Source organism: Vulpes vulpes, chromosome 4, assembly GCF_048418805.1.
Source record: "Vulpes vulpes isolate BD-2025 chromosome 4, VulVul3, whole genome shotgun sequence".
In the NCBI taxonomy this organism is placed as follows: Eukaryota; Metazoa; Chordata; class Mammalia; order Carnivora; family Canidae; genus Vulpes; species Vulpes vulpes.
In genome coordinates this window covers 78,464,007-78,488,953 of record NC_132783.1, presented here as the reverse complement: position 1 = coordinate 78,488,953, position 24,947 = coordinate 78,464,007, and the positions used below count along the sequence as shown (strand labels likewise).

Sequence of the window (24,947 nt, the reverse complement as noted above, 5' to 3'; positions counted from 1 at the left end):
AGCTATTGTTGTTAATGCTGCTATAAACATTGGGGTGCATGTATTCCTTCAAATTAGTATTTTTGTATCCTTTGAGTATATACCTAGTAGTGCAATTGTTGGATAATAGGGTAGTTCTATTTTTAATTTTTTGAGGAATCCTCATACTGCTTTTCAAATTGGTTGCATCAGTTTGCGTTCCCACAACAATGTAAGAGGATTCTACTTTTCCCACATCCTCACCAACATCTGTTCTTTTTAATTTTTTTAAGATTTTATTTATTCATGAGAGACAAAGAGAGAGAAGCAGGCTCCATGCAGAGAGACCAATGTGGGGCTTGATCTCGGGACTCCAGAATTGTACCCTGGACTGAAGGGAGCCGCTCAACTGCTGAGCCACCAGGCATCCCTGTTATTTCTTGTATTGTTGATTTTAGCCATTCTGACTAATGAGAGCCACTCTCATTAGCGTTTTGATTTAGAGTCTTAAGAGGGAAGTACATAGCAAACAGGCCTATCTCAAGAAGCAAGAAAAGCACCAAACCCAAATAAATACAATCATGAATAAAAGAGGAGAGATCATAACCAATACCACAGAAATACAAACAATTATACAAGAATATTATGAGCAACTATATGCTAACAAATTGGGCAATCTGGAAGAGATTGATAAATTCCTAGAAACATATATATAAACTATCAATACTGAAACAGGAAGAAACAGAAAATTTCAATAGACTCATAACCAGTAAAGACATTGCATCAGTAATCAGAAATCTCCCAAAAACAAAAGTCCAGAGCCAGATGGCTTCCCAGGGGCATTCTACCAAACATACAAAGCAGAGTTAATACGTATTCCTCTCAAACTGTTCCACAAAATAGAAATGGAAGGAAAACTTCCAAACTCATTCCACAAGGCCAGCATTACCTTGATTAAAAAACTAGATAAAGACCCCACTAAAAGGGAATATTACAGACCAATAACCCTGATAAACACAAAAGCAAAAATTCTCAATAAAATACTAACAAATCAAATCCAACAGTAATTAAAATTAAAAAGAATTGAAGGTAGGCATAAGCCTACTTGTGAAACACTATGCCTACCTTCTGGAAAAAGTAACCACTCTGGAAAACAGTATGGAGTTCCTCAGAAAGTTAAAAATAGAACTACCATATGATCCAGCAATTGTACTACTAGGTATTTACTCAAAGGATATAAAAATACTGATTCAAAGGGGCACATGCACCTATTGTTTGTAGCAGGATTATCAACAACAACCAAATTATGGAAAGAGCCCAAATATCCATCGACTGATTGAAAGATAAAGGAGAGGTGGTACACACACACACACACACACACACACACACACACACACACTGGAATATTATTCAGCCATCAAAAAGAATGAAATCTTGCTATTTTCAATGATGTGGATAGAGTTAGATTATGGTAAGTGAAATGAGTCATTCAGAAAAAGAAAAATACTACATAATTTCACTCATATGTGGAATTTAAGACATAGATAAACATGGGAGAGAGGAAGAAAAAAGAATGGGAGACAAAACATAAGAGGCTATTAACTATAGAGAACAAATTGAGGGTTTCTGGAGAGGAGGTAAGCAAGGGAGGGGCTAAATGGGTGATGGATGTTAAGGAGAGCATATGTCGTGGTGAGTACTGGGTGTAATATGTAAGTGATAAATCACTAAATTATACTTTTGAAACCAATAGTACACTATATGTTAAGTATTAGAATTTAAAGAAAAACTTCAAAAAATAGAATTAAAGACAGACTTTGTTACAAGCCATTATAGTAAACCAAGATTTTTAGCTATAATAGGAAGCCTACAATCTTACTGTGAGACCTCCCTTAGTAATGGTGGATCTGAGGTTTCATTGAGGAAAGTGATATTTATGTTGGGACCAGAAGTTTGAGCTGAAGCTGAAAAAGGTAGAGAGTTTTGTACAGAAGGGAGGATAATGAGTCCAGTAATAGGAAGTTTACTTACAGCATCTTTGTTAATGTATCTCAGGAGTAACTGTTTTTCTCCCAACAATGTTACTTGGTTTTCTCTTCATATTACCTTAATGGAGACAAATGTTGTAATAGTTCTTTAATGTTTAAATGATCTTTTCCTGAGTATGACTCTTCAGCCAGTTGTTCAACATCCCAACATTTTTAGTCAAGAACACATAATTCTTTTTAATGTATATTTAGTTTTAGTATATGAAGTCAAAGATAATATTGTCTAAAGGCTGTCATAACTTTACAGTTTAGAATCATGACAAGAAAAGATAATCTTTTTATGGGAATTCATCTGCTCTCTACATTTCTGAGGTCGCTTTAGTTTTTTAGTCTCCTTGCAGAAATTCTGAGTTGCAGAGAAATACATAAAAATCACCATTTCCTGGTCTTAAAAATTTACCAACTCTACTAAAAATTTCCTGAGAAAATAAGAGCTATTTGTTGAGTGCTTCCCAAGTCCAGATACTGTGTTAAATGCATATTAGGAATTATATCTCATTTAATCATCTCAGAAACACTGTGAGATAAGTAATATTTCTATCCTTTTCCTTTAGATGAGGATGCTGAAAGTATTCAAGCACTCAAGGTCTCCGAGCTAGAAGAGGCTAACGAGAATTTGACCTTAAAAGTGTCTGACTTAATAGTTCAAATTCCTAACTTCATATTGCTAAGAGAGCTAAAGGTGATAAACTACATGTTGAGACAATCTCAGATCCTCTTCACAGATTTTGTCCATTATTAACAATATTCTTTGTTATATTTAATAAAAATAATTCATTTCATTTTTATTATGCTGAAGTTCATGAATAAATAAAAACTAAAATATTAATGGAGTAAATAAGACAAGCCCTTTATTGTTGGTGAGATGGCTGTGTTTTGGAGAAGTTTTTGGCAATATATATATGAAAACAAAATTCATTTGTTTCTTGACTTAGCAGTTCTACTTTTAAGAATTTATCCTCCAGCTAATTTGTTCGTGCATGCAAGATATGTGCCATTCTTTGTGTACTGTTTGAAGTAGGAAAAAGTTGGAAATGATTTATGTATTTAATAGAGGCCTGGTAAAATAAGTTATAGTATATCAATAAAATGTAACTTTACTCAAGTATGAAAAAGAACAACTGCCTATCAAGTCTTTACTAAGCTCAAAGCTCTGTTCTTATTTAATTTTCATAAAAATAATAGGTACTGTTATTATTAGATCTATTTAGAGGAAATATAAGGTGTAAAGAAGTTAAGTGACTTGTTTGAGGTAGTAGGGCAGATACTGAAGCAGAACAGCTTCAGAACCTGTATTGTTATTACTATGCATCTTTTAATGTTTCCTGGTCACTTATATCCATCCCAATGTGAAAATAAAATAAATTGATAAATTAAAAGGCAAATTATAGAAAGTTTTTATAGTATGATAATATTTGTGAAAAGGATCTATACCTGTATCTTTTGTATGTTCCATTTATAACATAAAATGTCTGTTTTCCTATGACAGAAAATCTTTCTTTATATATTAACATATATGAATATGTGAACATATTCATAAAAATAGATTTAAATATATACATAAATCCATATATACAAATTTATACATATAAACATACATATATACATATGCACACATAAAACATACATTCGTGGAAAAATTTCTGGGTGGATATACAAGAATTCAGTGAATATTTTTGGGTGACTCATATGGAGACTTCATAAAGAATTTTTTTCACTTTATACTCTTCAGTATGGAGAATTATTTAAAAGTAATGAGCACATATTGTTTTCATAATAAGTTTAAATTGAAAAACTTAAAAAGTAGTGGATATGATAATTCTTTAAAAATTATGTTACTGGAAAGGGATAATGAAGAACTTTTTCATTTTATACCCTTCTGAACTGTGAACTTTTTTGTTTTTATTTATTGAGAGAGTGTGAGAGAGAGAGCACAAGTGGAGGGGAGGGGCAGAGGGAGAGAGCGAAGCAGACTCTTTGCTGAGCAGGGAGCCCGATATGGGGCTTGGTACCACGACCCTGGGACCATGACCTGAGCTGAAGGCAGATCCTTAACCATTGAACCTCACAGGTGCCCTTGAATTGTGAACTTTTATAAAATGAATGAGTACACATTTCTTTTGTCATGAAATGTATTTTCAATGAAAAAAATCTTGAAAATTGTAGGTGTATTTCTCTAACAATTATGTACTATGAAATATAATTTTTATAACTAAGTTTAGAATAAATCTGCCTATGTTAAACTTTTATCAGAGAGTTCCTGTATCAAAGGCTAGTTCTTTCTAACACTGACTTGGAAAGTAACTCAATGAAGATTTATTACTTTTATAAACAAGATTGTTTCCAATTGAAGTCTTAGTAATGAAACCTTTCACAGTAAATGAGATTCAGCAAATGCAGAACTTGACAGCAATTTTGCTAGATGTTGCTAGTCATTTGAGCATAGTTCTCTTGCAGGAAAATGGTATCATGCTTCCTAAACTCCAGAGCATTTATCAAAAACAAATGTTGATTTTAAACTCCATTGTTTATTAAGAGACAATGTTCTAGTGTAACTGACACTATTTTAATATTATGTTTAGTCATAGAATGTATTTGGAATTAGGTTTATAAATGCTTAACAGGTATAGCTGAAACTTAAAGTATATTATTTTGGATTGTGTTTTTCAGGTGAAGCTCTGAAAGTATCAGCTGAGAGATTTGCAGATGATCCCTGTTATCTTCCCAAAAGGGAAGCTGTGGTTCAAGCTGCCCGTGCCTTGTTGGCTGCAGTTACCAGACTCCTTATCCTCGCAGATATGATAGATGTCATGTGTCTCTTGCAGCACGTGTCAGCTGTAAGTAAAAGATGGCTAGTTTACCTTGGTGGTGTTCTCACTTCTAATTCTATTTTCTGAAACTGGCATCAATCCTAAAGTGCCATCCCAGCCTCGGCCTCATTTCTTAATGTCACCCAGCAGAAGCTGACTTGATTGGATTGTGCAACTCTTATATACTTCAAAAGAACAAAGCCAGAAGTTAGTCTTTTGTTTATTCATTTGTTTTATTTTTTAAAATTTAAAAATATAAAAATATTTTAAAGTTTTAATTTAAATCCCAGTTTACATATAGTGTAACATTAGTTTCAGGCATACAATTTAGTCATTCAACACTTACATACAGTACCTGGTGTTCATCACAAGTGCATTCCTTTTTTTTTTTTTTTTTAAACAAATGTACTCCTTAATTCCCATCTCCATACCCACCATCCCTCTGCTAACCATCAGTTTGCTTTCTTCAGTTAAGACTCTGTTTCTTGGTTTGCATCTCGTTTTTCCCCCTTTGTTGATTTGTTTCATTTCTTAAATTCCACATCTGAGTGAAATCATATGGTATTTGTCTTCCTCTGACTGACATTTCGTTTAGCATCATACCCTCTAGTTTTATCCATGTTGTTGCAAATGGCAAGATTTTATTCTTTTCTTTGGCTGACTAATATTCCATTGTATTTACAGACCAAATCTATATCCATTTATTAGTTGATGGACATTTTGGGCTTTTTCCATAATTTGGCTATTATTGATAATGCTGCTATAAATGTTGAGATGCATATATCCCTTTGAATTAGTATTGTATTCTTTGGGTAAATACCTAGTAGTAGGATTGCTGGATCATAGGGTGGTTCTATTTTTAACTTTTTGAGGAAGCTCCATACTGTTTCCAGAGTGGCTGCACCAGTTTGCATTCTCACCAACAGTGCAGGAGGGTTCCCTTTTACTGCATCCTTGCCAAACCTGCTGTTTCTTGAGTTGTTGATTTTAGCCATTTTGACAGGTGGGAGGGGATAGCTTATTGCAGTTTTGATTTGTATTTCCCTGATGATGAGTGACATTGAACATCTTTTCATGTGTCTGTTGGCCATCTGTTGGTCTTTTTTGGAAAAATATCTATTTATGTCTTCTGCCCATTTTTTAATTGGATTATTTGTTTTTTGACTGTTCAGTTTGATAAGCTTTTTATAGATTTTGGATACTAACCCTTTATCAGATATGTCATTTGCAAATATCTTCTCTTATTCTGTAGGTTGTCTTTTAGTTTGTTGATTGTTTCTTTCATTACACAGAAGGTTTTTCTCTTGGTGAAATCCCAATGGTTCATTTTTGATTTTGTACCCTTGCCTCTGGAGATACGTCTCGTAAGAAGTTGTGGTGGCCGAACACTGCCTGTGTTCTCTTCCAGGATTTTGATGGTTTCCTGTCTATATTTAGGTCTTTCATCCATTTTGAGTTTTTTTTTTTTTGTGTGTGTGTGTGTGTGTGTGTGTGTGTATGGTGTAAGAAAGAGATCCGGTTTCATTATTCTGCAGTTGTCCAGTTTTCCCGATACCATTTGTTGAAGAGAGTTTTTTCCAATGAATATTCTTTCCTGCTTTGTCAAAGATTAGTTGACCATATAGTTGTTGGCCCATTTCTGTTTTTTTTTAAATCCTGTTCCATTGATCTGTGCGGGACATAATTGAAGATCAAAGCAAAACAAAGTACTATTTTTTATGGTTAGTATTTATTAACTTTTTATAATGTGGTAAGCACTATGCTAGATTATCTCCTGTAATTCAATCTTCAGCAACAGCCTTATGATAATGATTTTTATTTTGAAGATAGACTAGGGCATATTTATTTAAGAAATTCGCTCAAGGCAGTAGGGGAAAAAAAACCCTTTTTGGAACATAGTATTCCAAGGGCTAGGATGGCCTTAACTATAAATACCTTTCAGAAATGTTTAGACAATTTAAGAGCCTATAACAGGTTGTTAAATAATTTAACTATGTCAGGAAGAGGGGTGAAAGGGGTGTTCTAAACTCCAGTCTCTCCCACATTTATTGGTAACTCAGCTTAGGCTACATCATTTATGACACTTATCAGTGTGTGTAGTACAGCAATGATTCCTTATCAAGAAAAAGGGAAAACCTTTTGTGGTAAATTGTGATAGTGTTTCATTATTTCATCCTTTAAAAATTTATATTTAAATTATATCATTAACTCAATTCTTTTGACAAAAATGGACAAACTAAATTTTTATTTATATTATCAAGATTAGGATTATTTGGGTCAACATTCCTCCCACCACAGAGTATTCTGCAGAGCTTGTATTATAAACGTACAACATGAAAAAAAGGATTTTTTTAATGGTTAATGCTGCATATAGAAATTCTCTGAATATTTTTGATGCACATAAGCACATTAAAGTTGGTGAGAAATATTGATGTAATGAAATGCATTTAATTTTGCTTAATTCAGAGTTTCCCAATTTTTTAACCTTAGGACTCTCTTATTTTTTTTAAAAGATTTTATTTATTCATCATAGACATAGAGAAAGAGAGAGAGGCAGAGACACAGGCAGAGGGAGAAGCAGGCTCCATGCCAGGAGCCCGATGTGGGACTCGATCCCAGGACTCCAGGATCAGGCCCCGGGCCAAAAGGCAGGCGCTAAACTGCCGAGCCACCCAGGGATCCCAGGACTCTTTTATAATATGTTAATCCTGGAGCTTTCTCAGACCATACTTTGGGAATTAGTGATTTAGAATATTTCTTTTTCCTTTCTTTCTTTTTTTTAAAAGTAGGTTTAACATCCAGTGCAGCGCCTGAACCTGAGATCCACACCTGAGTTGAGATCAAGAGTCAGATGTTTAACCAACTAAGCCACCCAGGCAGCCCAAAGCATATTTATAATAGTATTTATGGTTATATTAAATTTCCATTTGAATTAAAAATTATAGAGGAGAAAGGTGAGTGCCCTTATAGTCTATCTTATTGATGTAGATTAGACTCTTTCCTACAGTACAATGTGCAATACATAACTGTCTAACAGTAATAACAGTCTCAGTTCTAAGAGATGATGAACCTGACTTTGGACAGTTCTAATTGTTAGAGATATTTTTCTCTAGCTTAAACAGAGCTTAAAGATGTCTTTCTGCTATTTCCATTTACTGCTTCTAGTTTTGCTTTCTTGAGCAACATAGAACCAAAGTAATAAGAACAGACATTTTTCAAATAACTGATGTTTATCCTTAGGACTTATGTCTTCTCTTACCTAGGCTAAAAATTTCTTGACCCTGGAATATTCCTAATATGACAGTTTTAGACTATTCTGAATACTTTTGAATTTCCATATCTTGTATGATTTTCAGCTTCCTGCTGAAATTTTCAATTTTGATATTGAGGTACTTAAAACATGGTAAACACATTTATTTTAGTTAAAATTTAGAAATTTTAGTGTCTGGACTCACTGGTTTTTTGCTAATAGTGTCTTGTCTTTTCATGTGAATGGCTATTTTTGTGTCCTAAACGTTACCTTTTCTGGAACTCATATCAATAAATTCCTTTCTGTTTTGTTAGCTCTTAGATGTTTTTAAGACAAAATATTTTACATTTCATCAATCATAGTTTTCTTAAGCAAGAGGATTGGATTAAATTATTAATTTGCCAATATAAGAAAGAGCAGTCCCTAAACTTGTCTAGGTAAATCCTTTTCTATTTGTATTCTGGATTATAGGTAATTCCCATAAAATATTGAAATCAAAACATCATGAAATATAAACAAAATCTCTGATGTGTACATTCCATAATATACTCAATTACCTGTTTGATTTAATGTCTAACATTATCTTACCTTATTGTGATAGCCTTGTCATGCTGTTTGTTCATACTGATTTTGTGAGCAGTTAAAACCTCCAAGTCTCTAACTCAAAACTACTCAATTCAGATCTTCCTCTGATACTAGTTTTATTTTTTTTATATGTAAAGTTAGGTGTTAAACTTATATTCATTAAATTTTATCCTGTTAATTCTGGTTTTTGTTATAGTCCATTCAGATCTTTTTGACTTTAGATTTTGTCTTTACCTCCTAACCTGGTATCATTTTCAGATTTTTCAAAAACAGGTTATTCATGAAAAATTGTTTAATGACATGGAAAACAGTAATGTACTTTCCTTGCAGATAACATCAATCAAACATTAACACATTTTGAGTCAAGTCATTGAGCTTCAAACTTGCTTTATTAGGTTACTGTATAAACCATGTTCTTTATTTTATTATTAAGCACTTTCTTAAAGAAAGGCCTTGCTGAAATCAAGATGTATTATCTGTGGCATTGTGGATTTATCTGTCTACTAACACCAGTTATAAAGGGCATGAGGTTAGCTTGGCATGACTTACTTTTAATAACCCTGTAGGAGTTCCGAGTGACTATTGGTTGCTTGCTTTCATTCATTTTCTTTCTTTTTATGTCTTTTTTTGACATTCATTTTTTAATCACTCACAATCTGCATACTTATGGCTGTAAATCATTTGTCTCCTGGGATCTTCTTGTCCTTAAAATTCAGCTATAATTGGCTTGAACCCTAATTCTATGTCCTATCAACTATAATGTTCTCCCCAAGATTTCTGCAAATTCTCTGGGGTTCATATTCTCAGACCCATCTCTGCTTCCAAAATTTGCTTTCACTGAATTACTTTAGTTTATGAATGGTCTTTCTATCCCTATTTTATAGTATGTTAATCTATAATTGGACATTGACCTTTCCCCCCTTGATTTTGACATACACACATGCATGCGCGTGTGCGCGCGTGAACACACACACACACACACACACACAGTCCAAAACTCCCAGGCCAGGCATATTTGTATATATGGCAAACCTTATAGAAATTTAGGAAGGTAAAAGGGAGGGGGTCCTGTAGTAGAACACTGTCTTCCAAGTGGCTCCAATCTGTATATTAGAAATCTTCAAAATTCTTTAGCAACTTCGTTAGCAATCTCATTACTCTTCTACCTCCTTTTTCCCTACCTACTCTCCTTAGTTCTCCCTCACACCCTTAAATTCCTATTCATTTGAATGCAGTGTTTCTGCTAATTTGTGCCCTCATATATCAGTTTCTACCTTAAAGTACTCCTTAAAGTATTTTCCTCAGCATAGATAATTTTTTTCCCTAAGAAGAATTCTGTAGCCAGCTATCTCTCTTCTCTCTTACATACATATATTCATAACATCCTACTATATAATAATGTATTATAGATGATTTTTAGGGGGAGAGAATCAACTTTATAGGTATAGATTTCTTCTTCTGGACACACACTCTTCTTTCAAAAGAAGTGGGCCACTTTTAAAATTTCTTGCTCTTGTTTGGAATGTAATGGGAAAAGGCCAGCTTCTTCTCTCTTCCAATTGTATCTTACTATTTTACACAATCTTCTGCTTAATTTGAGCTCTCCCAACACTCTTATATAATTCCCTGCTACATTTTAAAATCTTTAAAAAAGATTTTATTTATTTATTTGACAGAGAGAGAGAGAGAGAGAGAGAGAGTGTGTGTGTGTGTACAAGAAGGCAGAACAGCAAAGAGAGGGGGAAGCAGACTCTTCACTGAGCAGAAAGCCCAGTGCAGGGCTCAATCCCAGGATGCTGGGATCATAACCCACGCCGAAGGCAGAAAGAAATTGAGGAAGACACAAGGAAATGGAAAAATATCCTATGCTCATGGATTGGATGAATAAATATTGTGAAAATGTCTATGCTACCTAGAGTAATCTACACATTCAATACAATTCCTATCAAAATACCATAGATCTTTTTCACAGAGCTGAAACAAATAATCCTAAAATTTGTATAGACCCTGCATAGCCAGAGGAATATTGAAAAAGAAAACCAAAGCTGGTAGCATGACAATACCAGGCTTCAAGCTATCACAATGTCTTCTTATGTTGCCTTATTCTTTTCATCCTTACAATGATTTTTTTTTCTAAATTACAGAATTTTTCATCCCTATTGTGGTATATTTCCTTTTAGATGTCAGGTCAACGATATATTACTCAATTCTTGATTCATAGTCTGTAGCTATACATTTCCTGACTTCTTTATGCTTTCTTATCTCTATTAAATTATCTTCTTTCCACTGAGACTGCCCCCAGAGATGCAATTATAATCAAGCATTTATGAGGACATAGACTAAGATCACCAACTAGTGCAAACATGGTTCACTGAGTAATTCCCAATAGAGAAAGTAGTGTCAGCCCAAACAGAGTTGTTATATAATTAAGTACATCAAAGATTCCTGATATGGCAATTTTAAAATCATATAGTTCCTTAAGAAAATATATGTTTTCTTCTCTGGGAAATAGGTCCAAATCCAAGGTAAGAGAGGATAAAGAAAAGAATGGTGATCTTTCAATATTAAATTAATTATAGAAACTTGGAAAGGCAGTTTGGCTTTATTACCACTATTGCTCATAATTTTCTATCGGAATTTAGAAATTTCTTTTTTGGTACTGGTTAAGTTTTTTTTTTTTTTTTTTTCGAACTTTACTATTTGTACTTCTGAGGATACCACATCTTACTTTATTGACATCTGGACTTTATAAGGGTCAATTTTATTTGAGATGAAATTGGCTAGGATATATCTCTTGCTTTCTTTAGGAGTCTGGACAATGTGGAGAAAAAAAACCATTCTTTTTTGGCAGAAGAGAGACCTTGCTTGAATCCTGGCTCTGGTGTTGATTAGCTGGGTGAATTTGGAAAAGTTAAAATCTGTAAGCCTTGGTTTCTTTTTCTGAGCTATAAGGAAAATAAACTTACTCTGAATACTTTGAAAGGATCTTATAAAGATTAAATGATATATAAATTACCTGGCAAGAACTGGTGTTCTCTTTCATTTTCTTTCGTCTTCCTGTCCTACCTTTCGCCACCATGGTACCTTGCTCTTTTGACTCTTGCAGTACAATATTGCCCTTATTCCTAAGAAATGAAGGGAAATGAATTTGACTCCTGAGTTGAATTTTTCAGCTTTTTCCATTTACTATACTAGAGTTTTATTTTTTTAAAATGGAAATATGGGTACCTTTGTATTAGGAAATAAACTATTGTCATTATAAGAAATGGGCCTAGTATTTAATAACTTCTTGTGTGAACTACATCTTTAATATTTTCTACACAGATTGCTATAAAGCTTTTCTACACTGAACAAATGATTCTGAATGTGAAGAATATTTGTAATGCTGACAGAAAAATCACACACTACTGTATTGTTAGCTGAGATTTTTTGAAGCCACTCTTGATTATTAAAAGGCAGGTATACCTGCAAAAAGACTTTCTAAAAACTTTTTCTTTTTCTTTTTTTTTTTAAATTAATTTTTATTGGTGTTCAATTTACCAACATACAGTAAAACACCCAATGCTCATCCCGTCAAGTGTCCACCTCAGTGCCCATCACCCATTCCCCTCCAACACCCGCCCTCCTCCCCTTCCACCACCCCTAGTTCATTTCCCAGAGTTAGGAGTCTTTATGTTCTGTCTCCCTTCCTGATATTTCCCAACATTTCTTTTCCCTTCCTTTATATTCCCTTTCACTATTATTTATATTCCCCAAATGAATGAGAACATACACTGTTTGTCCTTCTCTGATTGACTTACTTCACTCAGCATAATACTCTCCAGTTCCATCCACGTTGAAGCAAATGGTGGGTATTTGTCGTTTCTAATTGCTGAGTAATATTCCATTGTATACATAAACCACATCTTCTTTATCCATTCATCTTTTGATGGACACCGAGGCTCCTTCCACAGTTTGGCTATTGTGGCCATTGCTGCTAGAAACATCGGGGTGCAGGTGTCCCGACATTTCATTGCATCTGAATCTTTGGGGTAAATCCCCAACAGTGCAATTGCTGGGTCGTAGGGCAGGTCTATTTTTAACTCTTTGAGGAACCTCCACACAGTTTTCCAGAGTGGCTGCACCAGTTCACATTCCCACCAACAGTGTAAGAGGGTTCCCTTTTCTCCGCAACCTCTCCAACATTTGTTGTTTCCTGCCTTGTTAATTTTCCCCATTCTCATTGGTGTGAGGTGGTATCTCATTGAGGTTTTGATTTGTATTTCCCTGATGGCAAGTGATGCAGAGCATTTTCTCATGTGCATGTTGGCCATGTCCATGTCTTCCTCTGTGAGATTTCTCTTCATGTCTTTTGCCCATTTCATGATTGGATTGTTTGTTTCTTTGGTGTTGAGTTTAATAAGTTCTTTATAGATTTTGGAAACTAGCCCTTTATCTGATACGTCATTTGCAAATATCTTCTCCCATTCTGTAGGTTGTCTTTTAGTTTTGTTGACTGTATCCTTTGCTGTGCAAAAGCTTCTTATCTTGATGAAGTCCCAATAGTTCATTTTTGCTTTTGTTTATTTTGCCTTTGTGGATGTATCTTGCAAGAAGTTACTGTGGCCAAGTTCAAAAAGGGTGTTGCCTGTGTTCTCTTCTATCATTTTGATGGACTCTCGTCTCACATTTAGATCTCTCATCCATTTTGAGTTTATCTTTGTGTATGGTGAAAGAGAGTGGTCCAGTTTCATTCTTCTGCATGTGGATGTCCAATTTTCCCAACACCATTTATTGAAGAGACTGTCTTTCTTCCAATGGATAGTCTTTCCTCCTTTATCGAATATTAGAGGACCATACATTTCAGGGTCCACTTCTGGGTTCTCTATTCTGTTCCATTGATCTATGTGTCTGTTTTTGTGCCAGTACCACACTGTCTTGATGACCACAGCTTTGTAGTACAACCTGAAATCTGGCATTGTGATGCCCCCAGGTATGGTTTTCTTTTTTAAAATTCCCCTGGCTATTCGGGGTCTTTTCTGATTCCACACAAATCTTAAAATAATTTGTTCTAACTCTCTGAAGAAAGTCCATGGTATTTTGATAGGGATTGCATTAAACGTGTAAATTGCCCTGGGTAACACTGACATTTTTACAATATTAATTCTGTCAATCCATGAGCATGGAATATTTTTCCATCTCTTTGTGTCTTCCTCAATTTCTTTCAGAAGTGTTCTATAGTTTTTAGGGTATAGATCTTTTACCTCTTTGGTTAGGTTTATTCCTAGGTATCTTATGCTTATGGGTGCAATTGTAAATGGGATTGACTCCTTAATTTCTCTTTCTTCAGTCTCATTGTTAGTGTATAGAAATGCCATTGATTTCTGGGCATTGATTTTGTATCCTGCCATGCTACCGAATTGCTGTATGAGTTCTAGCAATCTTGGGGTGGAGGCTTTTGGGTTTTCTATGTAGAGTATCATGTCATCGGCGAAGAGGGAGAGTTTGACTTCTTCTTTGCCAATTTGGATGCCTTTTATTTCTTTTTGTTGTCTGATTGCTGAGGCGAGGACTTCCAGAACTATGTTGAATAGCAGTGGTGAGAGTGGACATCCCTGTCTTGTTCCTGATCTTAGGGGAAAGGCTCCCAGTGCTTCCCCATTGAGAATGATATTTGCTGTGGGCTTTTCGTAAATGGCTTTTAAGATGTCAAGGAAAGTTCCCTCTATCCCAACACTCTGAAGGGTTTTGATCAGGAATGGATGCTGTATTTTGTCAAATGCTTTCTCTGCATCTAATGAGAGTATCATATGGTTCTTGGTTTTCCTCTTGCTGATATGATGAATCACATTGATGGTTTTACGAGTGTTGAACCAGCCTTGTGTCCCGGGGATAAATCCTACTTGGTCATGGTGAATAATTTTCTTAATGTGTTGTTGGATCCTGTTGGCTAGTATCTTGTTGAGAATTTTTGCATCCATGTTCATCAGGGATATTGGTCTGTAATTCTCCTTTTTGGTGGGATCTTTGTCTGGTTTCGGAATTAAGGTGATGCTGGCTTCATAGAACGAATTTGGAAGTACTCCATCTCTTTCTATCTTTCCAAACAGCTTTAGTAGAAGAGGTATGATTTCTTCTTTAAATGTTTGATAGAATTTCCCTGGGAAGCCATCTGGCCCTGGACTCTTGTGTCTCGGGAGGTTTTTGATGTCTGCTTCAATTTCCTCCCTGGTTATTGGCCTGTTCAGGTTTTCTATTTCTTCCTGCTCCAGTTTTGGTAGTTTGTGGCTTTCCAGGAATGCATCCATTTCTTCTAGATTTCCTAATTTATTGGCGTACAGCTGTTCATAATATGTTTTTAAAATCGTTTGTATTTCCTTGGTGTTGGTAGTGATCTCTCCTTTCTCATTCATGATTTTATTAGAGTCTTCTCTCTCTTCTTTTTAATAAGGTTGTCTAATGGTTTATCTATCTTATTAATTATTTCAAAGAAGCAACTCCTGGTTCTGTTGATCTGTTCCACAGTTCTTTTGGTCTCGATTTCATTTAGTTCTGCTCGAATTTTAATTAACTGTCTTCTTCTGCTGGGGGTGGGGTCTATTTGTTGCTTTTTCTCTAGTTCCTTTATGTGTAAGGTGAGCTTTTGAATTTGAGTTCTTTCCAGTTTTTGAATGGATGCTTGTATTGCGATGTATTTCCCCCTCAGGACTGCTTTTGCTGCATCCCAAAGATTTTGAACGGTTGTATCTTCATTCTCATTAGTTTCCATGAATATTTTTAATTCTTCCTTAATTTCCTGGTTGACCTTTTCATCTTTTAGCAGGATGGTCCTTAACCTCCACGTGTTTGTGGTCCTTCCAAACTTCTTGTTGTGATTAAGTTCTAATTTCAAGGCATTATGGTCTGAGAATATGCAGGGGCTATCCCGATCTTTTGGTATCGGTTCAGACCCGATTTGTGACCCAGTATGTGGTCTATTCTGGAGAAAGTTCCATGTGCACTTGAGAAGAATGTGTATTCAGTTGAGTTTGGATGTAAAATTCTGTAGATATCTGTGAAATCCATCTGGTCCAGTGTATCATTTAAAGCTCTTGTTTCTTTGGAGATGTTGTGCTTAGAAGACCTATCTAGTATAGAAAGAGCTAGATTGAAGTCACCAAGTATAAGTGTATTATTATCAAAGTATTTCTTCAGTTTGGTTATTAATTGGTTTAAATATTTGGCAGCTCCCACATTCGGGGCATATATATTGGGGATTGTTAAGAACTCTTGTTGGATAGATCTTTTGAGTATGAGATAGTGTCCCTCTTCATCTCTCACTATAGTCTTCGGGGTAAATTTTAATTTATCTGATATAAGGATGGCTACCCCTGCTTTCTTTTGAGGACCATTTGAATGGTAAATGGTTCTCCAACCTTTTATTTTCAGGTTGTAGGTGTCCTTCTGTCTAAAATGAGTCTCTTGTAGACAGCAAATAGACGGGTCCTGCTTTTTTATCCCGTCTGAAACCCTGCACCTTTTGATGGGGTCATTAAGCCCGTTCACGTTCAGAGTTACTATTGACAGATATGAGTTTAGTGTCATCATATCTATTCAGTCCTTGTTTTTGTGGATTGTTCCACTGAACTTCTTCTTAAAGGGGAATTTTAAGAGTTCCCCTTAAAATTTCTTGCAGAGCTGGTTTGGAGGTTACATATTCTTTCAGTTCCTGCCTGTCTTGGAAGCTCTTTATCTCTCCTTCCATTTTGAATGAGAGTCTTGCTGGATAAAGTATTCTTTGTTGCATGTTCTTCTCATTTAGGACCCTAAATATATCCTGCCAGCCCTTTCTGGCCTGCCAGGTCTCTGTGGAGAGGTCTGCTGTTACCCTAATATTCCTCCCCATAAAAGTCAGGGACTTTTTTTCTCTTGCTGCTTTAAGGATCTTCTCCTTATCTTTGGAATTTGCAAGCTTCACTATTAAATGTCGAGGTGTTGGTCGGTTTTTGTTGATTTTAGGGGGGGATCTCTCTATTTCCTGGATCTGAATGCCTGTTTCCCTTCCCAGATTCGGAACGTTTTCAGCTAGGATTTGTTCAAATACATATTCTGGCCCTCTGACCCTTTCGGCGCCTCGGGAACCCCAAATAAACGTAGGTTTTTCTTCCTCAGGCTGTCATTTATTTCCCTTAATCTATCCTCATGGTCTTTTAATTGCCTGTCTCTTTTTTCCTCAGTTTCCCTCTTTGCCATCAACTTGTCTTCTATGTCACTCACTCGTTCTTCCACCTCGTTAAGCCTCGTCGTTAGGACTTCTAGCTTGGATTGCATCTCATTTAATTGATTTTTAATTTCTGCCTGATTGGATCTAAATTCTGCAGTCATGAAGTCTCTTGAGTCCTTTATGGTTTTTTCTAGAGCCACCAGTAGCTGTATAATAGTGCTTCTGAATTGGCTTTCTGACATTGAATTGTAATCCAGATTTTGTAACTCTGTGGGAGAGAGGGCTGTTTCTGATTCTTTTTTTTTGAGGTGAGGTTTTCCTTCTAATCAATTTGCTCAGTGCATAGTGGCCAAAAGCAAGTTGTATTGGGAAAAGGAGAAAAAAGAGAGAGAGAGAAGGAAAGAAAAGAGAAAAAGAAAAAAGAGAAAGAAGAAAAAAAAGGGGAAAAAGAGAAAGAAAAAGAAAGGAGAAAAAAAAGGGGTGGGGTGGGGAAAGCAATCAGTAATCAAGAGGAAAGAAAGAAAAAAAAGCACAAAACAAAACAAAAACAAAAACAAAACAAAAACAAAAAAACACGGGGAGTATCTTCCGATTCTGTATACTTTAAGTCCCTTGACTTCCCCTGGAACTGGTCCGTCTCGCTGGTCTTCTGGGGGAGGGGCCTGCTGTGCTGATTTTCAGGTGTTAGCACTTGGGGAGCTGCTCTGCCCCTGCCTGGTGCAGGGCTCAGTGGGGGTTGTTCACCCCGTGAGGCCCCGGGAGGAAGCCACAGTGGCGGGGCCAGCTCCGGGACCCTGGAGTCAGCTCCCGCAGTAGCTCCGGGGCTCTCGGTCTGCAGGGCCTGGAGGCTCCGGGGCGGGGCCGCTGATCTGCTCAGCCCCGGGCAGGAGCGTCCTTGCTGTCCTGGGCCCTCCCGGCCTCTGCCTGTCCCGGGGGAGGCCGGATCCTGCGCTGTGTCCCGGCGCCCTGTGCTCCGGGGCCTGCGCTGTTGGATTCGCGCTTCCGCCCTGCAGCCCCCTCCGCGGAGCCGCCGCCCGAGCCCCTCCGAGCTGCTCCGGGTCCCGCCGAGCGCTGCAGCCCTTAGGGAGCTCAGCGCACTCTCCCGGGGCGCAGGTGCCTGTTACTGTCCCAGGGAGCCCGAGAGCATCCCCGCCCTCCTGGGTCCTGCTCTAACTCCCTGCAGGCCCCTTTCCACCCGGGAAGGTCGGTGCAGCTCCTGCTCCTCCGGGACGGGGCTCTCCTGTCCTGGGGACACTCGCCCCGGCCTCAGCCCGGCTCCTCGCGGGGCCCCTCCCCCTTGGAGGCCTTTTGTGTCTTTATTTCTTTTTTCCCCATCTTCCTACCTTGATAGAATCGCGAACTCTTCTCACTGTAGCGTTCCAGCTGGTCTCTCTTTAAATCTCAGGCCGAATTCAGGATGATTGTAAGGTTTTCTAATTTGTTGGGGACAGGTGATTTGGAGACCCTACTCTTACGCCATCTTGCCCCTCCCCCTAAAAACTTTTTCTTATTAAAAATATCAGCAGCTTATAAAGAGAGAAATTACTGTATTTTTAAGAGCTATTAGAAGCTGAGTATATCCTGCAGAAGATCCTAGGCAAAATATATAGAAGATATTAAGTTTTAAGAAAAATCAGGTTACTAGACTGGTATTGAAGACAGAATGGAAGGAAGTAGAAAATGGAGACTAATAAGGTACAAATCACCGGATTTGTGCTGACTTTCATATTGAAAATTTTAGGGACAAAGAAAATTTAAACCTTGTAAAAATTTAACTTTAAAAAGGACCAGCATCATTCTAGGTAGCTCCAATTTGATTAATTAATCCATTCAGCAAATAATTGGTTTTTGTGCACTACTCTGTGATGATCACTACTGTGTTTGGGGATTCAAGTTTAGAAAAGTAATACCACATTTCTTTTCTCCTGGAATTTAAGGCATAAATTAATGTGTTCGTATAAGGTGTTACATAGGTGTAATGGCAGTTTTATATGGAAAGTGTTTTGAGTGAATAATGCATGGCCAAGTTTGGAGAGTTAACTAGAAGGTGGAGGAAGAGACATTTAACTGCAGGAGCAGTACATACTCAAAAACCTGTAAGCCTTCTGAGGGTTGAGGTGAAAAATCACTATGTTATATCCCTCAAACGATGTAACACTGAATGTCAACCATAAGGGAGGGAGAGAGAGAGAGAGAGAGAGAGAGAGAGAGAGAGGAAAGAGAGAGAGAGATGAAAAGACAAGCCACAGACTGGAAGACTATATGGGCAAATCATTTATATAATGAATGGCCTATATCCAGAATTTGTTAAGGATCTCAAAACCCCATAAAATAATAAATAAAATGTTTAAAAATGAAAAAGGGTTGAAGGTGGAGAGGTAGGCATAGGCCTACTTGTGAAAGGCCTGTGTGCTAAATTAAAAAGTTTATGGTCTGAAAGCTAAGGGGGAACCATTAAAGAATTTTAAGTATGAATATAAGTAGATTTGCATGTAAGGACTATTACACTGGCAGCAGTGTGTAGGGGGCCAGAGTGGAGACAGAGAGACGAGTGATTAGGCTGGTGTTGTCATCTGGTTGTGAAATGATGGGGTGGGATAGAGAATGAATGAGAGAGATGAAGGAAGAATACAATTTGGAAAGTATTTGGAATCTGGTCAGATGGAAAGGGAAGCATCAAGTGGCCTTTTAGTAATCTGTTTGGGCACTGGGTTTTAAGTTTTATATAGAAGAGAGGTAGTTTATGGGTTCTAGACATACTGGGCTCAAGGCACATATGAAAGGTAATAGATACTAAAAGATATGTTTGGAGTTCATGAGAGCAAATAAGACAGATATATTTGGAAAGCCTCAAGAAATAAGCATTAGGATTTAATTTTCATTTCTTTGATGATTAGTGATATTAGGTATCTCTTCATGTGTTTGTTGGCTATATATATATCTTCTTTGAGAAAATGTCTATTCATGTTCTCTGCTCATTTAAATCAGATTATTTGTTTTTTGTATTGAGTTGTTGTATAAGTCTTTACATATTTTGGATGTTAACTCCTTTTCAGATACATCATTTGCAAATATCTTGTCCCACTCAATAAGTTGCCTTTTCGTTTTATTGATTTTTTTCACTGTGCAAAACTTTTTGTATTGATGTAGTCCCAGTAGTTTAATATTACTTTTGTTTCCTTGCTTGGGGAAATATATCTGGAAAAATGCTTCTATGGCAGATATCAAACATAATCACAATGGGTTATCACCTTACACCTTTCATAATGGCTAAAATCAGAACCACAGGAAATAACAAATTTTGGCAGGGGTGCGGAGAAAAAGGAACCCTCATGCACTGTTAGTGGAAATGCCACTATGGAGAACTCAAAAAATTAAAAATAGAAATACTATGTGATCTAGTAATTCCACCACTGGCATTTACCCAAAGAAAACAAAAACACTAATTCAAAGATATATGCACCTCCATGTTTATTGTAGCACTCTTTTATAATAAGCAAAGATACGAAAGCAACCCAAGTGCCAAGTGTATGTGTGTACACACACGATAGAATATTACTCAGCCATCAAAAAACGAAATCTTGCCATCTGCAATGACATGGATGGACCTAGAGGGTATAATGCTGAGTGAAATAAGTCAGTCAGGGAAAGGCATACTATATGATTTCACTCATATGTGGAATCTAAAAAACAAAATAAATAACAAACAAAAGAAGAGACAAACAATCAGACTCTTAAATACAGAGAACAGACTGTTCATTGCCAAAGGGGAAGTGGGTGGGGGAATGGATGAAATAGAAGGAGATTAAGAGTATACTTATCTTGATAAGCACAGAGAAATATATAGAATTGCTGAATCATTATATTGTACATCTGAAACTAATATAACACTGTATTAATTATACTTAAAAAAAGAATAAGTATTAGAGGAATCAATAGGTTTGTATGACATCTCTTGGGGAGGGTTTATAGTATCAGCTTAAACCTTTGGTCTCAAATCTTTGAGACCTTGTGATTTAGTGGAAAGCTCAATTGAATGAAGAATCAGTAATTCTGAATGAGTAATTTGTACTCAGTTCTTGACTCAGTAGGGAGATTTGGGACATCTCATGGGAGTCCCTGCTGCTGGCATAGCTCCATATAATCAGGAAGAAACCTTAGCTCCAGCATCTCCTAATGGAGGGAAGGGGTTGGTTAATGGTTCAGCAAGCCAACTTTTCTTTCTTTCTTTCTTTCTTTCTTTCTTTCTTTCTTTCTTTCTTTCTTTTTCTTTTTTCTTTCTTTCTTTCTTTCTTTCTTTCTTTCTTCTTTCTTTCTTTCTTTCTTTCTCTTTCTTTCTTTCTTTCGATTTATTTATTTATTTATTTATTTATTTATTTATTTATTTGACAGAGAAAGAGAGAGAGTAAGTGAGTGCATGCAGAAGCATGAGCAGGGGCAGCAGTAGAGGGCGAAGGAGAAGCAGGCTCCCCACTGATCAAGGAGCCTGACATAGGGCTTGGTCCCAGGACTCTAGATCATGACCTCAGCTGAAGGCAGATGCTTAACCAGCTGAGCCACCCAGGTGCCCCAGCACTCCAACTTTTCTGAGGGAGAACCTCTGAGGACTAGCTTCTATCTTGCTACTCTTGGAGCTCTGCTATATTTAGCATAATCTAGGTGAGAGGAGTTTAGCCTGGTAGACACCACAGCTCATTCCTCACTTCCCTGGCTCAGCACAAGAAGCAGAGCAAAACCATAGCAGTCTGCTTCTCCCTAGGGAAGGAGAGGGTTGGTAGAAGCTAATTGTTGGGTGTTTTCTGTATGAGGTCAGTCCATGAAGGCTAGGAGAGGTGCCTACTCTGTATAATACTTATCTTGATACCAATACAGAGAACCAAGCAAAGTGAAGAATCAGGCATGTTGTTCTAAACAAAGGATTAGGGTAAATCTCCAGAAACTGATCCTAATGAAATGGACTTATATGATTTACCTGATAAAGAATTCAAAATAATAGTCATAAGGATGCTCACTGAGGTCAAGAAAATAATGCACGAACAAAGTAAACGTTTCCATAGAGATAGAAAATATAAAAAGTACCAAACAGAAATCATGGAGCTAAAGAACACAATGACTGAATTGAAAAATTCACTAGTGAGGTTTGGTAGCAGACTAGATCAGGCCAAAAAAAGGATCAGAAAAAAAAAAAGGATCAGCAAACTTGAAGACCAGTCATTGGAAATAATTCAGTCAGAGAAGCAAAAGAAACAGAAATAAACAAGACAGTTTAAAGGATTTATGGGATAACATTAAACAGATTAATGTATGCATTTATGGGAGTCCAAGAAGGAGAAGAGATTAAAAAAGGATGAGAACATTTATTCAAAGAAATAATGACTGAAAATATCTCAAATAGGTGGAAACACCTCTGAAAAAGAACTCAAAGAAATCTACATCAAATTTTTAAAAGTCAAAGACAGAGTGAAAAACAACAAGAGAAAAGTGACTTATGACAGGCAAGGGAACTCCTATAAGATTATTAATGGATTTTTCAGCAGAAATCATGTAGGCCAGAAAGGAGGGAGATGATATATTCAAAGTGCTGAAAGAAAAAATCCATGTGAACTGAAACTACTGTACCAGCATGTTCATTGCAGCATTATCTATAATAGCCAATATATAGAAACAACCTAAATGAATGGACAAAGAAAATTTGATCTAAATATACAATTGGATATTATTCAGCCATTAAAAAGAAGGAAATTTTGTCATTTATGAGAACATAGATGGGAACTCAAAGGCATCTTGGTAAGTAAAATAAGTCAGAGAAAGACAAATACCACCTAATCTAACTTACACGTGGAATCTAAAAGAACAAAAGAACAACGAAAACAAAAACAGAAAAACTAAAAGAAAAACCAAGCTCATAGATACAGAGAACACATTGGTGGTTGCCAGAGGAAGGGATAGGGGTGGGAGAGATGGGTGAAGGGAATCAAAAGGTATAGACTTCCAGCTATAAAATAAGTCATGGAAATATAATGGACAGTATATTTTCTATAGTTAATAATACTGCATTGCTTATTTGAAAGTTGCTAAGAGAGTAGATCATAAAAGTTCTCATCACAAGGAAAAAATTCTGTAACTATGTGAGGTGATAGGTATTAAATAGACTTATTGTAGTGATCATTTCACAAAATGTACAAATACTGAGTCATGTTGTATACCTGAAACTAATACAATGTTATATGTCAGTCATACCTCAGTTAAAAAATTGACAAATCCATGGAGTACTTGGTTGGCTTAGTCAGCAGAACATGTGACTCTTGATCTCAGGGTTGTGATTTCAAGTCCCATGTTAGATGTAGAGATCACTTAAAAATAAAATCTTTTTAAAAAAATAGACAAATCCTTAGCTAGACTAAGAATAAAAGAGAGAAGACCTAAATAAACAAAATTAGAAATGGAAGAGGGGACATTACAACTGATGCTATAAAAATAAAAAAGATCATAAGAGATTACTATGAATAATTATAAGCCAACAAATTTGACAATCTAGAGGAAAAAAATTCTTAGAAACATACACTAAATTGTGAAGAAATAGAAAGTCTAAAAAGACTAATAACTCTATAGAAATGGAATCATTATAAAAAACTTCCCAAAAATTAGAAGCTCAGGACCAGATGGCTTCACTGTTGAATTCTACAAAACATATAAAGAAGAATTAATGACAGTCCTCAAGCTACTCCAAAATATTGAGGAGGAAGGAACACTTCCAAACCCATTTTATGAGACCAACAGAACTCTGATGCCAAAGCCAGACATGGACTCCATAAGAGAAAATTAGAGATGAATATCCCTGATGAATATAGATGCAAAATCCTTAACAAAATACTAACAAACTGTATTCAACAGTATATTAAAAGGATTGTATACTGTGACCAACTATGTTTTACCTGTGGTGAAAGGATGATTGAACACATGAAAATTAATCAGTGTGATATATACCACATTAACAGATAAAGGATAATAATCACATGCCCACTTTAATAGATGTAAAAAAAGCAGTTGTAAAAATTCAACATCCTTTCTTGATGAAAATTCTCAACAAACTATGAGTAGAAGGAAAGTACCTCAACATAATAAAGGCCATATATGACAAATCAATAGCTAATATTGCATTTAACAGTGAGAAGTTGAAATCTTTTTCTCTAAGATCAGGAACAAGACAAGGATGCCAACTTTACACCAACTATGTTGGTCTAGTCAATATAGTATTAGAAGTCGTAATGAGAGCAATTAATCAAGAAAAAGAAATAAAAGACATCCAAATTGTAAAGGAAGAAATTACAACTGTCTCTATTTACAGATGACTTGGTATTATATATAGAATACCTGACTCCACCAAAATACCTGTTAGAACTAATGAATGAATTCATGAAAGTTGTAGGATATGAAACCAGCATACAAAAATCAGTTGCATTTCTTATATTTACAATGAACTATCTGAAAAGGAAATTAGGAGAACAATCCTATTTACAGTGGCATCAGAAAGAATGAAATAGTTGTGAATAAACCAAGAAGATGAAAGACTTACAATACTGAAAACTACAAAATACTGATGAAAGAAATTACAGAAGATACAAATGGAAGAGCATCTGGTGTTCATGGATTGAAAGAATTAATATTGTTAAAATGTCTAATACCCCAAATAATCTACAGATTCAATGCAATTCCTATTAAAAGCCTAGTGGAATTTAAAAAAAACAAATTAAAAAAAATCTACAGTTCATATGAAGCCACACAAGATTGTGAATAGCCAAATGAATTTTGAGAGTGAAAAAGCATTGTACTTCCTGATTCCAAAATAAATTGCAAACCAGCAGTATGTAAAACGGTATGATACTGGAATAAAAAATAGACTTATAGACCAATGGAACAAAACGGAGAACCAGAAGTAAATCCATACATATATACTCAACTAATCTTTGACAAGGATGCCAAGAATATATAATTGATAAAGGATTTTCTCTGCAACAAATTGTGCTGGGAAAACTGGATATCCACACGTAACTGAATGGAATTGGACTGTTATTTTACATCACACACAAAAATCAACTCAAAATGGAATAAGA

General features: G+C 36.0%; 1 protein-coding gene across 6 annotated transcripts in view; it reads left to right on the top strand.

The window, feature by feature from the left end:
- The window catches only part of CTNNA3 (catenin alpha 3), a 1,674,060-nt gene that overhangs the window by 136,261 nt on the left and 1,512,852 nt on the right, over positions 1–24,947 (top strand). For all 6 annotated transcript variants that reach the window (XM_072756138.1, XM_072756135.1, XM_072756140.1 and 3 more), the window contains exon 4: positions 4,677–4,843. In XM_072756138.1, coding sequence (XP_072612239.1) covers positions 4,677–4,843 — 167 coding nt within the window. The remainder of the gene's footprint in view (positions 1–4,676; positions 4,844–24,947) is intronic.